The 18,043-nt window shown below is 33.1% G+C and overlaps 2 protein-coding genes across 3 annotated transcripts in view; one reads left to right on the forward strand and one right to left on the reverse strand.

The window, feature by feature from the left end:
- LOC122270104 (calcitonin gene-related peptide type 1 receptor-like) overlaps positions 1–18,043 on the forward strand; it is a 264,250-nt gene that overhangs the window by 201,041 nt on the left and 45,166 nt on the right. The gene's annotated exons all lie outside the window — the stretch shown is intronic.
- Positions 1,672–7,949, reverse strand: LOC107439249 (U20-hexatoxin-Hi1a-like). Its single transcript, XM_087160599.1, has 3 exons — positions 7,809–7,949; positions 5,368–5,479; positions 1,672–1,883 (listed from the first exon to the last, which is right to left on the reverse strand). Exons 2-3 carry the CDS (start codon positions 5,465–5,467, stop codon positions 1,729–1,731), a joined length of 255 nt encoding a protein of 84 aa, XP_087016725.1. The 5' UTR covers positions 5,468–5,479; positions 7,809–7,949; the 3' UTR covers positions 1,672–1,728.

Raw genomic sequence — 18,043 nt, forward strand, 5'->3', positions numbered from 1 at the left:
ACCCATTAAATATACTATGTTACATTTAGATCTTTCTTGATCATTATTTTGATCAGAATCATATGATGAAAGAAGCAAACATCTGTAAATTGTTTTTTCAGCAGGGTTCATGCTGTCCTTAAAACATTTTTAAAAAAAAACATGCCACCTATATTAAAATAAAGAAGTTATCTTTAACTTTAAAATTAAAATTTCGAAACATAAGATTTTGTAATCAGATATTAGAAGTTATTGATTATTTAATGCTTTGGTGAATATAAACGTTATAAAAAAAAACATTTATCTTCTTTGCTTTGCTGCCACTATTACAGTTTCTTAAGGACCAAACGAATTCTGCCTAAAATGAGACTATCGTATCAGATATGAAGATAAGAATCGTAAAATAAGTATGTAATAAAAGGAATAAAGCAAATGAAATATGATAGCAATGATTGGTGATCGTAACTGTTGAACATGCTGAGAGGCATTTTATGGTGAATTTACGAAAATTCGTTTCAGAAAGTATAAAAACGTCAGGATGCTATTTGCAAACTATATTTATCTAAGGAAAGTCGCGTAAGATTTGATAGAATGAAAAGAGTTCTTAAGAAATGATATTTTTAGACATATGTGTTTCAATCTCTTAAAAATTTCACGAGACCTTCACTAATTTCTCCAATTATAAAAAAGGAAATATATTGAATTATATAAAACCATATGAATGTGCATTATGATTTCTTCCAGATATTTTACAATTTTTAAAGGGTCCTTTTCGTTATTTGCCCTACAACTCCGTACATAATTAAAATAATGCAATTTTGGTTTTAGTATAAAATCTTTCTATTTAAAGAAGTTAAAAACAACTTAAAAAATATAAATAATGCCTCATAAAAAAAATCATGTGTTCATATACTAAAATCTTGGAAAATTATAAATAATTTATAAATCTGTTTAGATTTTATTTATTTTTAAAGGAGATGAAAACGAAAGGATTGTTTGCTTTTTTGGGCACAAATCAAATAAATACAAATCTGCTGCCTAGAAGCTTTAAGATAATTTTTCATTAACTATTTTTTTTAAAAAAAATTCGCTTCCGACCCTATTTAACACAAAAACAATGAATGGATTCAGTTTTTCTTTTTTACTCTCTCAGCTTGGTTGCTAGGCAACGGAGTATTTCTCTCTTGTCGATGTCGCAGTTAGACTATGGTTATATAAAATTTCTCCTTCTATGGCGATACTTGGTGGGACAACGCCAAATATGTATAACTTCCAAGCACCCCAATTTTCTATCCAGTTGTTCCAAACTTTTGCCTGTATTTTGAGGGTCAGGAATCCAAATATGTAAAAAAATATATGTATTTATTCAGAGAAAGTGCGTTTTCGTGTCTGATTTAATTTAATTAATAGTTAGCTCTAATTAATTAGCATATTTAGAGTCACCCTCAGAAACCATTAAGGTTACACTTGGTGGGTGAAAATCTGATCATGAGAGCGAAAGTTATTCAGGGAGATATCCTTTTTCTGAGCACTTTTCAAGTATATAAAGAACGTGTGAGTTATACACATAGATATACACTTGTCTGCTCCTTTGAAAACACAAAAAACCGATTGTAGGTTTGAAATCAGCGATGAGATAGTATCTAAATCTGTCTAAAATTGTTCCCCAAAATAATCCAAGAAAGACAAAGATTTGTTTTAGAAAATCAAAGTTTATTTCAATGATTTCTTTCTGGTGAAGCATGACATCTATTTGCAGTCACTTCGGTGTCCTACCTTGGGTGCACCTTGAGGTTGCCCTGCTTTGCTCACACAGAAGCAGAACAATGTTCCGCCGTCGTTCTTCTTGCACTGCTCCGGTTTATATTCACCATTGGAATAGCAATTAGGAACATAGGGATCCTCTACAAATATATAAATGTCACATTAGAATATTTTTGGAATAAATATTGATAGAATCAGCGAATGCGATACTAAGCTGTTTTCGCTACGGGCTATACTCAAAATGTATATAGATCTTCATGGGTTGTTTAATCGTGGCATTTGCTTACGTTAGCAACTGTTCTTTCCATTCTATTTCGAGTAAGCCTGTCAAGAATCAATTCTATTTAGTGACTCATTCTATATTCCTATACAAAGATTCTTTCATAAGGATTTAAATTTTTTCACTATATAATTCTTACTTAGCACAAAGACAAGTATGAAGAACATAAACCATCGATGTTGCCAGGTACATAAAACAAAAAATATATCACGGTTACAATAAAAAACATAAACAAATAATAAATCTAAGTTAAGTGAAGGACGAGAAAGAATTATATTTCAGGAAATTTGATGTGCGACACGGCACCGTATTTAATCAATTTTACGTTAATTAACGTTCTGACTTATGTGGAGTAACTTAGCTCAACTTTAATATGCCATTTTGCTTAAAAACCATCAGCTGGAGCTGAACGTCATAGATCACACGTGTGGATATTGTGATCATCTTCTTCTTGAAGTACCCAATTTAATTTAAACCCTAATTAAGAGTAAAATTATCAGGGTAAATTTATAATTTTGTCTAGTAAGAGGAATAGACTCAAATTATTGCGAAAGCTTTCGATTAAATACCTTTAAAATATTAAAGGAGCCAATGTTTGCAAATAAAATCACATGCATAAATAAATAGAACGGGTAATATCCGAATGAAATAAGTTACTTCTTGCACAATTTTCTGAAAACACAATTAAGAGTTTAGATGCATGTCCAAAAAATTTACGCGCTATTATTTTGACAAATATTGCAATAAAAGCAAGTTCTTTAAATTTATTTATTCATCTTTAAAATAATTTTTCAAGCATTTTAGTATTTTTTTAATCATTATTTTAAGAAATACTTCTGCCACATAAGACCATTTTTTGACTCGTGAAATGTAAGACTGTTTAAAAAAAATATTATTTACGTAACGCTCATATTTTTTGCCATAAATTTATTTAAAATAATCTGATGTCCTATATAGGGAGTTATTGTATAGTTAATTTTATTTAAAAAGAAAAATGTTTCGCATAAGTAGTGAGTATTTAGTATATCTATGGAATTCAGAATTGGCTGCTGTTATCGCTAATGCTCCCTAAATTGGAAAATGCTCCCATATATTCGACCTATAGTACAGCCTCATCCAATCATGATCAAGAACCTAGCTCCATTTTTAGAGCTCTATCTTTTAAGGGATGCCGAATCATTTCGACCCTGGTCAGACAGTGTGGACAGTGGCTGAACTGATATCCCTCTCTCTCCAACCACTATACGACCAACGAGAGGGACTTTCAATCACGACAGATTTAACTTACACTCTGGTGAGTATGCACACGCCTTAGTCTACAGCCAGGATTGAACTCACGACTACCCGTTTTATGAATCTTATTAAATCCTTGTCATGCTTCTTCATAGTAGCGTAATTATTACATAAAAAAATATGATGGAATTCTTAACTTTGAACTGGTCTAAATTGTGCTGATTAAAAATCTGCGTACGTGGACAAAAACGTCTTCAATAACTGATTGCAATTTTAAGTTAGTAGATAAGTTGGATATCCCCTTATTTTTACAAATTCTTTCAACCAGTTAAGCATTGATTCAACTGCTACAGATGTTTCTAACATTATAAAAAATTTTTCCTGTTGAGATATTTAAGCATTTCTTTGAATGGTAATTTATGAAACTTGACTTTTGGTTTGAGTAAATAGGCTCGATTGAGTTTAGGTCTGGAGACTAAGGTGGGGTAGGGAAATAGTTTAGTATATTGCAAAATAATTCAAACCTTACAACGTGCACCATCTGTTCAGGATCTTAGTCCTGCCTGAAATTAAATAGCTGATCATTTTAAGCTTCTAGGCACTTTGACTAAGATTTTTTTACAGCATGTTTAAGTAATCAGTTTAATTAATTGTCGAACCGGTAAACATTAAATTACCAACCCCACTTCTCCCAATAAAAAAGAATTTCCCCTCTAAAATCACTCATATTTAAATATTTTTTTTAGGAAAAAATCATCTACGCACTATATGACTATATGACATTATAAATTAATTTCACTGCTGTATTTTGCAACTTTAATAAAAATATGCGTTTCTATGGCAAAAAGGGGATGCAAATTTATTATAAAGATATTTCGAGAAATATTAGATTGTAAACTAAGTTAAAATAAATATTTTTAGTGTTAATGATGTGGATTACATTCCACTTTCTCCGCCCTGTCATTTGACATTCAACAAGAATTTGCTTGTAAAAGTTGGTTTATTCTCCCTCAAACTCTACTGGATGGTTAGAATTAAAAGCGTCTAAGTTCTATATTTAAACTTGGTGTGCCAACTACGAGTCATTATTTCAGTCATGGTATCCCTTTCATACACAGTACACATGTTACGAGCAGCTTTTGCAGCCTGGAACCTCGGTTAAAAGCAAAAGTGGAGGTGTCATAAATGCTAATTTATCTCAACTTGACATTCCATTTGGATGATCTGAGAATGAAGAAAATTAGCTCCAAAAAAAATCCGTTAGAATAAGACCACGTCTTACGAATGATCTAAAACATTATGGTAAAAATATTTAATGGCAAGACCAGTGTCACATTTTAAGAAATGGCAGAACATCAGTTGTATCTCCATAGATGCCAGATCGAAAAAAGTAAAATTTCGAAAACTGGAAGTTAACTTCTGACGGAGTTAACTTCCACTTTTCGAGATATCTTTGTAAGTGCTGGAATGGGTTTTTAGATTGTTAATCCAAAACATATTAAGCTCTGTTTGTCTTTCGAAAAAAAGTTGCACATTCACATAATTCGTTATAAGATCTTTAAGAGATTAATTTAATAAAGTATGAGTAAATTTCCCTGCGTTAGTTTCAATAATTACACCGTGGAAAACTTTTGTTGCGTTTTTACAAGATTTTGTCTAATTCAGGTGTGAAGATTTAAAATCTGGAATAAGTTTTATTCCAAACAATTAAATTTTTTCAATAAGAAAAAATTTTTAGATTAGTTTATTTGTGCTTGAATCGACAAGTGCATATAGGATTATATTCATATTTGTGCACTAGTTTCCCCCTTTGAAAAAAAACACTTAAGACAAAAAAAAATAAGACTTTAACGTATCGCATCGTAAATTAAATGTATTATTGCATTCTTCCTACCACTCCTTATGTAGCAGAGAAGTGGCGACATTTAGATGTCACTCGAGTGAATTTTAAAAAAATCCTGTTTACGAATATATTATTGAATTGCATTAAAGCTGTCGGAAAGAAATCGATCGTAGATTTGAAATCAGCGACGCGAAAATATCTGCTCAGAAATCACGCGCAACAGAAAAAGAAAATGTTATTTATCTCCAAAAAAATTACAAACACTTACTTGATTGTAGTGCCTGTTTTCGTTGTTTTTTGCATGCTGGATGATCAGCTAAAGCAACAGCAACGACGCTGAGGACAAGTAGAACAATGTAAACCTTCATTTTCTTTTCTATCTGTTAAGATAAAAAATTCAGTTAATCATTCGTTCGAAAATAGTAACGACAGTGATTGTTCTAAAAGTTTCATTTTAAAAAAGTTAATGTAAAAAAACTCTTCAGAATCTCCCAATGCTTTATTTATTTTTTTTTTTTTAGCAAATGCCCGTTTTCCTGCTGTTAAGCCTTAAGATAAATAAGAAATTTTGATTAACGTTGCAGTTGCATGCTAACGCTATTTGAGTTTCGAAGCTCATGCGCGCACATTTTTGCTGGTTCACTAAGAGTTTAAAAAAAAAAGATTATTGCAACGGTTTATCACGAAGAAAGGTGTCGATATAGTCTAGTTAATTCGATTTGAAGGGTTTTTACAGGGGTAAAGAATGAATAGAAGGGCTGGATCACTCCTTTGAAGAGATCTCGTGTTTCTCCGAGCTTTTAACTTCAGCCAGTGATTTCAGTCAGTGAGTTTGTAAATAAATTGTTTTGCACGTAACAGGCATTCTTTTCTATTAAAAACTTATTTCATTACATTCATTGATTTCCATATTTTTATTTCTATTTTGAGGTGATTTTCTTCTCATATGATAGAAAAAATTTTACAGTAGTAGTCAAATATCAGATAGCGACCGGCAAGAATTTATTATAATACATCAAATGAATTATAAAATGTACAAGAAGAATTTATCCTGCTGCAAAATAAAAAGTATGATGTTTTATGTTTTTCGTTTTTTAATTTGTCCATTGAAATCGATACCGTCTTGTAACTTTAAACAGAAAAGAAGAAGAAAAATTTAGTAGGTCGAAGGAAATAAAATCCTGAACTTCAAAAATAAAAAGTTCTTAATGCTTAAAAGTTCTTACAATTTCATAATATATTTTTTAAAGTTAGCAGTGTTCGCAATTTTGATCCCCTGAGGGGATGGCTCCTCTACTTCGGTAGCCCAGCGACCTGCACCCCAATTCAAATCACTTAACGGTAGAGCAGTATAACGAGAACCGATACCACGCACCATCAGTCCATTTGCAAGTTGATCATAGTGGTCACCCACCCGCACACTGACCGCAGTCAGTGATGCTTGACTTCGGTGTTCTACTGGGAACGGTGTCAGTCCACACCGCGGGACTATTCAATGTGCATTTGAAAAATAAATTATAATGATTTGGTATGCACATTTTTCACTTTGAGTTTCATATTGAAAGCAACGAAGATGCGTTTTATGCTGGTACAGTTTCAATTACGTTCATTTTGAGCCATGTCCATTATTTTCAATTTATACAGTATGTGTCCATGTTCTTTAGCATGCGTTTTCAGCTATGTTTATTGTCTTAAACGAGCTTTTTTAGCTATATCCACTGTTTCAAGAGCCCATTTCAAATAATATCAATTTTCTTAAAGCTTGCATTTTGAATCACGAAATATAATTAAAATTTTTCGGACAAAATGTTAGGTTTAAAAAGTGCAATACTTCATCAGAGCCCGCTCTAAGAATTTCAAATTATTAGCCAGTAAATTAACCAAATATAAAATGTATGCCACCAATTTTCGAAAGTCTTCGCCAAATGCAAGTCTTAAACAATTTTTTATGATTAATTTTTTTCCCATAGAAAAACTATTTCACGGTAGTTTGGTTTCAGACTTATATTATTTGGACCCAATTCTAATTGGTTATGCGACGCATCTACCGAAAATTACTGCAATCGAAAAATTCGTTTAATTTCTTTCCAGTGGAAAAACTTATTTGCCAAAACACAATTTTATTTGCCGAATTTACGATTTTATCAGATTTTGCGAGGTGACGAATGCTTATTGTAGGGCCCTGATTAATGTCTTCTGCACTTCTCAGATAAACAAAAAAATTATTAAAAGAATGAAACAAATAAAAAAAAAAGTATTATTATTTCATGTAACGGACCCATGGCTTCAGGGGACAGAGCGTTCGCCTTACAATGAGGTGAAACGGGCTCGATTCCCAGTGATGGCTGGTCCATACGAATCCCTCACCCGGCTCGCACCGACAACAGTGCTGATGTAAAAGTATCCTCAGTAGTAGATGCATCATGAGTTATAGTCCCCTTAGCGTCGGGCTGACCGCGCGAGGTTTTCGTAGTTCTTCTCTTCATGTATCGTAGTTCTTCACGTTTCGTAGTTCTTCTCTATCATGTCTCTTCATGTAACGCAAATGGGGATTAGTTTCATCAGCGAAGGCAAAATTTCCACCAATGCATGATCCAGGAGTTGCCTTGTCTTCTTGGTTGAGTTCAAAATGACAGAATGAGTTGAACCCAAAATCGGATAGGCTGCTCAAAGAAGGTTAAAATAAAATAAAATTCATGTAATGCTTACCTCTAGAAGTTGATCACTATAGTTCAAGCACTCTAATCAAGTGGTGAAGAACATCTTTCTCGCCTTCCCATTTTATACCATTCTGTCAGCTTTCAAAACAAACATTAATTCATATCCTTATCATTTATTGATCCAAATATAAGAGAAAAACAACTGTTAAAATAAATTACTGTTAAATCAATTATTTTTCTGGTTAGATCCAATGTTTATCCATATGCCTTTGTGATGATTATCTGAAATACAAATAATTTGGTAACTTATACAAAAAGTAAAATGCTTCTATGTTTATTTTGTTTTACACATATTTATTGAGTTTATATTGGTATTGAAATCTCAACCTTGAAGTATCCTTTACTGGATTCGTAAACTTGTAATTCGTAATCATTCAGTATTCCAGGAAATAAAAATGATTCTAAAAGAATAATGTCATTTGTTTTATAGATAGAGATTCAAAAAAGTTCATTATGTATCAGTATTCATTCTTATTAAAATAATATTTTAACTCTTTACTTCTTCGCATAAAAATTTTAAGTTTCAAAATTGTTTATTCTGAAATACCTTAATCGATACTTTCAGGAACTATATTATTTATTCTAATGCAAAAAAGAGTGTCCCGCAGTGGACTGATCGTTAAGACACGGTTCCCAGCAGATCACCGAAGTCAAGCATCACTGGCTACGGTCAGTGTGCGGGTGGGTGACCACTTGGATCAGTCTGCGTAGGGACCGAGGGTGTGCGGTATTGGTCCTCGTTAAACTGTGCTACCGTAAAGTGCTCGACTTCGCGCGCAGGTCGTCGGGCTACCGAAGCTGGGGTGCCATCCCTTCCGCAGAGGATCAAAATTGTGATGGCATGTCTTCGGATCATCCTCCGGGATGTTTCCCCAGACTGTCGCCAATAGCCCATTGTGCAGCTCTAGTGCGACGTAAAGTAACAACAACAACAACAACAAAAAAGAGTTTCCATTCCAGCGTTGAAACGCATTAAAAGACAACGAATTTTTTTCCCCTCTTAAGTGCCAGAAAATGGCAACAGTTACCCTGTCACGGTTGCCTTTCTTTTGTACTATGCTTAACTGCCTGCATTTAAGATGAGGTTATCGTTTTTAATTTTTTTTTTCACTTTTAATTAATAGTTTGGAAAATTCTTTTTAATCGTTTGGTAATTTCGTTTTATTAGAATTTCGTAAGTGCTCTTCGATATTTCTATCTTTAAATGATGTAAATGTGCAGGTTTGCCACTGGCGACTATAAATGCAAGAAGTGGAGACTAATATATCTCAAAGTTTTTTTAAAAGATATTAAATTTAGTAACTTCCCTTTTTAAGAATATTTTTAGTTTCCCATTCACGATTCGCCGATCACGGTGCTGACGTAAAATGTTCTCAATGGTAGACGAATCATGGGTTCCCTTGCCGCCAGGCTAACTATGGAAGGTTTACGTAGTTTTCCTCTGAATGTAACGTGAATGCGGGTTTGTTCTATCAAAAAAGTTCCCCAGGACTGCAAATTTCTCCCATTGCTTGATCCAGGAGTTCCCATGTCTTCTGGATTGACTACAAGACTGCGGAGTTGAATATTAGTAGTCCCAAACCGAAAATTGGGTCAGCTGTTCGACGACTGTTATAAATAAATAAATTAAATTAGAGGGGAGAGATGATTCTTTCTTACGCAAAATGTGCAATTACAATGAACTTAATGGTTGTAAATTTAGGGAGAGAAAAATTGTTTGTCATGACTTATAACGGGCTGTTCAAATGTTGAAAAAGAGAAGAATTGATTGATTTAAATTCGAATTTTGAAGAAAAAAATTCAAAAATCTTAAATTGTAAAATAATTTTCAGAAAACAAAATAGAAATCTTCGCAAAAATAAAAAATAGAGTAAACATTTGAAACTTGATATGTGCATTTAGTTTTACCAAACGTGACCCCCAAGCTCAATCCTGAGATTGGGCCAGAGGGCATTTTCAAAGTATGGTACCCCTATTTTTCAGTGCAGATTTGTATTCTATACAAAAAATGTATCTTAATTCGACCTGCAGGTCTATTGTTTTCGATTAACAGGTGGCTGTGTAATCGCAAACAAGTTAAGTAGTTTAAAATGGAGATTTTTTTAGAAATGTACGCCAGACACAGAAAAAAAACCCAACTGTGTTTGATATTTTAAAAAAAGAAAAGAAAGAAAGAAAGAAAAGGAAAGATTGAAAGCAGCAATTGTTCTGCTGTCAAAATGATAGCGGAGGAAAAAACATCCGGAAGGAGTTCAGGAGTGTATGTTCAGCTGGTTGCGCTTTGTTAAAGGTATCTTAGAATTTATTCTTTCCAAGTTTCAAAATTACTTGCAAAGTTTGTCATTAGAGGGCAACTCTAACTAAGAAAAATTATAAAATATGTTTCTTAGTTTCAACTGTATCATCTTTTGACGAAATTCACTACTAGTTGTGAAATTTCTAACATCAGTTAAGTGGGAATGTTCTGACATGTGGCACAAAGCAATGTTTCTTAGCTTCAGCAGCACCATCTGATGACGAACTTTACAACTCATTGTGAAATTTCGTGAGAGTTTGCATGCAGTCTATCCATTTCTATTTCCTTCTATTTTTCTAAAATCGATTTTTCTAAATCATCCATAATTTTAGAGATGTACCTGCCATTGCGTTCATTTTAAAATGACAGGCATCGATATTTCAATCTCTATGAAATTGTACAAAACCACAAAATATCAATTTGGACATAAATACTATTATTTGGACATAAAATATTATATCTTAAATAAATTTAGGCCGTAAAATTTGGTAGTTGTAACTTTATGATTTTTGTCAACACTATTAATTCCTCGTTTTGTGCAACTGTTTTTACTCACCTGTCACTTATAATGAGAAGGTGCTTTGAAGAAGTGTAAAGTCAATAACGTCTTATTAATATTTTGTTCAGCTGATAAGACGTAGGACGTTACAGTTTCATATCAGGTCTAATTTTTGTTCCTGACTATACGGTGTCTACAATGGGTGTCATAAACATCTATCTCTGTGATTTTATAGTAATATTTATAGTTCCTGTTTCCACAGTGTATTAAGAAACAACGATTTGTTAATAAGAATAAAATTCGCTACAACACTATTAGAGTTGTTTCTAAAAAGGGTAATATTTTTTTTAAATTTAAGAAATTACATAAGCGCATTATTATGGCTCATTTTATCAAAAAATTTTCATGATAGTGTATTAACATAAACTTAAAAAACTTGATAAGACCCACAAAAAATCTATCAAAAAACTCAACTTACCGTTAGTTTCGGATATCAACTTGAAGACAGCTTTAGCCGGCAACCCCGAGATGCCCAGTGTGTTTAACTGGTACGCACGGCTCCCACGGTTCAGGGGGAAAACCTTTATTTTGACTCTGAAAAGCAGGGAACAGTCAGGAAAAGTTACAATTGTTTACAAAAACCTGGAACCACATCATACCTGGAAAGTACTTTTTTCCATACCTTTTCAATTTCATCCATAGATATACACATTTCAACGTTTCTTCCTCACGGTTGGATTTCTCTTCTCATTATTTACTCGTTAATGATGAGCCACAAAGAGTGTTACCTCGATGTGCACATTACCTTGCTAACCCCCACATTAGCTAATGTGTTCCATTGAAATGCAACATCGAGAATTTTCCGCATTTTTCTTTTATAATGTGCACATTAACGGACCCGTATCGAAATTTTATTTCTCTCATTTTTTTGTAATAATATTTTCATTTAATTCACATTCATTTTATTCGCATTCATTTTATTCGCATTTAATTGTAATGATATTTTAAACCTTTTGTTGCTTTGTATTATAGCACGATTATAGCTATAAAATTGATGGATGATCGATTGAATCAACACATGTGTTAATTGCTTGATTGTATTCACTTCTTTTTTCTTTAGACACGGGGAAAAAATAAATAAAATTATGATAATTTAAGCGTACAGAAGTAAAGTTGTTGTACAGAAAAGTTGAACGTACAGAAAAGCGTTGAGAAATTAAACTATTTTAGCACTAGTTGCCCTTGTTTCACTACTAGTAGTTACATGCTATTTACTAGTTTCACCCTAGTTAATCTGCACATTAACTAGACAATCTGCAAAATAACTCTGCACATTAGAGGTGACAAAGATGGAATTAAAATACAGCAGTATATAAATTCAACGAGAAATCGGAGAAAGCAATTAGAAAGCAGTTTCAGGATAATCAACGAGCGAAAATCCATCCCTGTTAATACAATTTTCACAACGAATTTAAGGGTTGCCACCACCGAAAAAAAAACAAAAAAAAATGATTTAAGAAAGATGAAAAAGAATCCTTATCTACTAAAATATACTTGCAAATTCAAGGACGTACAACTAAAAAATCAAGTTAACCTTTTCGGGAGTCATAAATATATTCGCATGGAATCAGATACAGCAGTGTTTCCCAAACTTATGACTTTTGTGTACCATTTCTAAATTTTTCGTAACGCTGAGTACCCCTAATGAATTTTTTACTATAAAAAAATCGCACAAAGAGTAAAAATCACAACTGGCTGTTGACACCACTGATTATTAACTGTTAACTCTGCAAAAAATATCCAATAGAAAAATACGTAATCGTAAATTTTCATGGCTAGCTTTGTTTTTTAACAAAATTTTTTGTAATTTTCGTTTGTTGCAAGATATTTCGCATAAAACGCGTACCCCTGCTAAACTGTTCTCGTACCCCTGGGGGTACGCGTATCACACTTTGGGAAACAATGAGATACAGGATGTGAAAAAATAAAAAGCAGTAGCGTAGGTTTGGCGTGGCTAATTTGACATCCTTATTTTTTCTTTCACTTTAAATCTAATACATTCAATGTATGTGAGTTAAAAGTGTAACTATATAATTTTTAATTTGAACTAAGTCTTGGTGAATGAAATAAAGAGAATTATTATAACACCGCCCACAAATAGTTAAAATAGTTTGACCACCAGCTTTATCTTTTTTATCCTGACTGCCACCACCCTGAGATTGCCCGTTGCGAAGAGTTTAGCACGTTGCGAGAGGGCTACGTAAAAATACGTTTTGGTATTTTATGTAATCCATGCAAAAGTTTAAAAAGTGGTAGCAAAACTACTTCGTTTCCTCTCTGTTTTTCAATAAATTTATCCATTAGTGATTGCCAAAAATGATTCAATATATATGTAATCAGTACTAGAATCGTTCGTCGTAAATTTTTGTTTTAAATTGAAGCTGTAGCTATTGTTACCCTTATGAAACCTAGCCTACTGTTATATTTTTCTGGTAAAATTGCTCTCATGCAAATATGGTCCCGCAGTGGACTGATAGTTAAGACACGGTTCCCAGCACATCACCGAGGTCAAGCATCACTGGCTACAGTCAGTGTGTGGGTGGGTGACCACTTGGATCAGTCTGCGTAGGGACCGAGGGTGTGCGGTATGGGTCCTCGTTAAACTGTGCTACCGTAAAGTGCTCGACTTCGCGCTCTGGTCGTCGGGCTACCGAAGCGGGGGTGCCATCCCCTCCGCAGAGGATCAAAATTGTGATGTCATGTCTTCTGATCATCCTCCGGGATGTTTCCCAGACCGTCGCCAATAGCCCATTGTGCAGCTCTAGCATTGTGCAGCTCTCATTACGCAAATTAACAACAACTCATGCAAATATGTTAAATGCTACATTTAAAGAGAAATTGAAATGTTCAACAATCTTCTGACATAATTATCACCATTTTTTTTGTAATTTTACCCGGTAGTGGAAACCATGAATTTATACCAGCAAAAGAATTATTATTATAATATGAATGAATCATAAAATTCAAATTTGACGCATTACTTTCAAATAGAGAAGCGCCTAAAGAGAAAGTTCCTTATAATTTTTCAATCCTCGATTAGTTCAGTTTCCGTTCATAAATGAGTGCTCAAATGTCTCCGAATCTCATAAAATTGGTCTTTAAAATATACAGCGGCGCAGCCCATTATTTGGAGAAAGTTGTGCAATTCCGAGTAATTGAGTAAAGCCGCGTCCAATGTCTCATGCATATATCGTAGATATTCACATCTTAATAGCGTCATTTTCAATTTCCTGTGTAGTCGAGGGAAACGGGAGTCAAATAGCGGTTTAAACTTTCTAATTTTTACTTGTAGTAAATATATTGAGCCGTTAAAAGACTCCAATAAACCAGGCGATTGACTTGTCAAAGCTGCTTTGATTCTCAAAAAAGAATGATCTCGAAACTTCAAACAACATTTTTGAAGAAAATAATGTTCGAAATATATGCTTATTTCATCGTTAGTATTTTAAGCTGTTAATAGGATCTTGGTCACTATACCAGTTTCCTGTTCGAAACTGTTTTAAGCTACTCGGCAGTGATTTTAAAGTTTCCAAGACATATAATTCTGAAAATCGTTAAACACTAAAATACAATTGCAGTTACTGCATGTAAATAATAAATATCTAACTATGTTTGTAACTTGAATTTAATATTATTTCAGTACAATTGGAATTGCTGAAATAAATTGCTAAGATTATGATCATAAATAATAAAATGCGTAGTAATTTTATAAATATCTTTCATACACTTTAATAAAATATATACAATGAATCAAATCAGGTTCATAATCCTTTTGAATGTTATAGACAGAGGGGTTTTCAGGTCCCTTTAAAGGTAGTTTAAGGCTAAGTGATTTTTAATTTGTGGATTTTATTATTTTCACATTTTTCTATTGCTTTTGTCAACCCAACCTAGCTTGTATTTATCGATATATATGTTACCGGCAAAGTAAACGCCGGCTTTGTATAGAATGCCTAGGAATTGTATAGAATGCCGGATGTTTTTAGGCAAAGTATGAAATGTTAGAAATATTACATACTTTCCCTAGGCATTGTATATCTATAGAATGACAAATGTTATTTAGGTAAAGTATGAAATAAACGTCCTGATGAGGTTATAATGTAAATGATGTGCATGCTACTGTGAATGGCCGAAATCGGTGGTTGTTGACTTTCACCGGTGAATGTTGACAATCACTCGCTTTGCTGAATGTCCGAAATATTTATTACATCCGATTTGATGTTAATTTATTCATGGATATAATTACATTTATTCGATATTTTAATACTTACTGACGATAGATTAGAAGAAGCATCAGTGTTTGGAGTATCGGGCAAATATATACCGGGCAATGGCACTTGACCTTAAAGAACATCAGTATAGGGTATACCGGGCAATGGCACTTAACTAGACCTAGTATGACTAGACCTTTGGAAATTGTCCGAAATATATACTAGGTCTAGTGCCACTGCCCGGAATACATTTGCCCGGTATATTTTACACTGACGTTTTTTTAAGGTCAAGTGCCATTGCCCGGCATATCCTACACTGAAGTTTTTTTAAGGTTCAGTACCACTGCCCGGTATACCCTACACTGATGTTTTTTTAAGGTCAAGTGCCATTGCCCGGTATATCCTACACTGATTTACAAAGGTTTGTTATCACCTCATTGTAAGGTTTGTCACCCATCTCATTTACATCTTAATTTTCTTTTCATCATCTCTTACTCGCTTAGATATGGTTTCATTTGAAAATAAATCCATAAAATTTTGAAAGACCCTTGCACCACTAAGGGCACAACAACAAAGAAATGAAAGTTAACAATAAATAGTAAAAAATATGATAGGGCATTTATCCTTAAATAAACAATGTCCAAAATGAAAATATGGGCCACCAAGAATAACTTTTGAACTAAGATTGGATTTTCACGTTCTAGGACTCAATCTTAAAGGTTTGATAAGTTACAAAATCAGACACAAAAACTTAATTTCTTTGAATAAACATACCTTTTTTCAACGAATTCGAATTTCTGACTAACAAAATGCAGAGGTTAATCGCAATCTGAGGGTCCTCATAGTTTGGTCAGGTCCCTTGAACCTTTTAATGTCAATTTTATTTTATTTTTCGTATTTTTTCCGATCTAGCGAGTTTTTAAGCTAATTTTAAAATTATTAAATTCGTTTATCCAAATATAATTGTATGCAAAAATAGCTTTTAATATTTTTTCAATAATATTCGAAAAAGTTTGAATAATAAGGTAGACAATTTTTTGCATTATTTTAAAGAATGCAAATTCACATATCAAAATACGAAGCTTGAGTGAAATCGGTTAAATAGTTCCTGAAAAATCGAAATTCAAATAAACCGCATTTTTAAAATTCGATTTCTCAGAAACAACTCGACGAATTTCCCTCAAATTTTATATTTCGTCATGTAAAATTACGTTCTTTAAAATGGTGCGAAAATTGTTATACCTTAAGATTCAACAACTTTTTCGACACCTTTTAAATAAAATAGTAAGACAAATTAAGAAATAAATAAAATTAATATTTAGAGGTCCAAATTTTGGGCTGCTCTCCTGACTAATGACCAATGCCTATATTTTGGTGGTCAGAAATCCAAATATGTCGGGGGGAAAAGACATATTTATTCAGAGAAAGTACGTATTTGAATCTGAATTCGTAACTTAAAATATCGTCTGCCCTGATTAGTTAGCATATTTGAGGTCATCCCCTTGAACTTTTAAGATTGTGTCCTAGAACGTGAAGATCCGATCATTAGATCAAAAGTTATTCAGGGTTGTCCGCACGGTACATTTAAGGGTAAATCAGTTGTGCATATCAGATACCTATGTACGTATCAGATGTACAGCTTAGGTCCGTCTGATACTTTCGTTAGTTTAGTTTGAATATGTGCTGTTTGGTGCCATATGTGCTGTATCTTAAAGCTAGAACACTATCATTAAGTTAAAAAGCAAATACCCTACAAAATAAATAAATAATCCCAAGAGGCAGTAAGATATCGATTTTAAAAACTTCATTCGCTTAAAAAATATACCGATTAGAAACACCAGTCGACACGTTTCAACGCTCAATAATAGGCGCCCATTTTCAAGACTTGCCAGGCGTGAAAGAGAAGAAACAAAAGTGATTCGAAATAAACGTTAAGTCGCAAAAAATAATGGAAAAAAAATAAACAAAATTTAAATAAAATCTCAGTAGCCGAGAGACAATAGAAAAATATGTAATAAAACTGAACCAGAGAAACCAGTGTGACTGAGAAGAGCAATTCAGGGTAAAATGCATTTCCACGTGCTATGGAGGGGTTGTGAGGAACTCACTAAAGAATCAACAACATTCATGCGAATGAAACAAGATTCCAGGGCATCAAGATGAGCTGATGTGATCTCTGTTATCAAAAATAAGATAAATCAATTCGATAAGGCGAAGTTATTCCCACACCCCGGTCACATCAACTCATCTTGAAATCTTGTGGTATATCAATGAATGCCGATTCTCTGATTAAAGACATACTTTCTCACTTCCTGTCCATAGAGAGTGTGAATGCACTTATTTGTCCTTCTCACCGACGGTGTTCTTCTTAATTTTCTCTCAGCTTTGTTTCTCACCTTAATTTTCCATTTTTGTTGACAACTTAACTTTTAATTTTCGTTCATTTCACTTTGTTTTTTCATTTACATCTGGTAAGTCTTGCAAATGTGTGACTTTTTTTACCATTTAAAACAAGTCATTTGCTATTTCCAATCTTTTGAAGCGAATGAAGTTTTTTAATGAAGTAAAATTCCCAATTGTTTTCATTAATAAAAAAACCTTTTGCCTCAGTGTAAAAAGAGACGTGTACTTTCATGGACAGAACTCGCCGGTACCCCTAGGAGTTTATTATTGCTCTTGCTTCCCATTATATCATACCTGCCAACTCTTCCGGATTTTCCGGAAGATTTTATTTTCATATTTAAAGTGGTAGTAAGTATATACTATTTTTTTTCTTTTATAAACTTACTTTTTAGATGATTTTGATCACCACTATTCTTACAAAAATTAAGCACATATGCGTTACTATCATGGTTGTCAACTTAAGTTTTCTCAAATACAGCGTATTTGTTTGCTTAAAATTGAAGTTTTAATTCCATTTTAATACCACTGGGAAAAATGATAATGGAAGGGATTAAAAGTTGGCAGGTATGATATATTATGGCAATCTCTCCGTTATCCTGGAAGCTTTCTCACAGTCCTTGAAAAATATTGCAAAGCATGTCTTGAATTTATAATATCTAATGGGATACCTGCAAGTGACGTAGTGTGATTACCTTAATCCTGATGGGCTGTTGAAACGGGGCATTTGTTTACGTTAGCAACTGTTCTTTCCTTTT

This window comes from Parasteatoda tepidariorum, chromosome 4 (genome assembly GCF_982258835.1).
Source record: "Parasteatoda tepidariorum strain Cologne lab strain chromosome 4, Ptep-v5.0, whole genome shotgun sequence".
NCBI classification, from domain to species: Eukaryota; Metazoa; Arthropoda; class Arachnida; order Araneae; family Theridiidae; genus Parasteatoda; species Parasteatoda tepidariorum.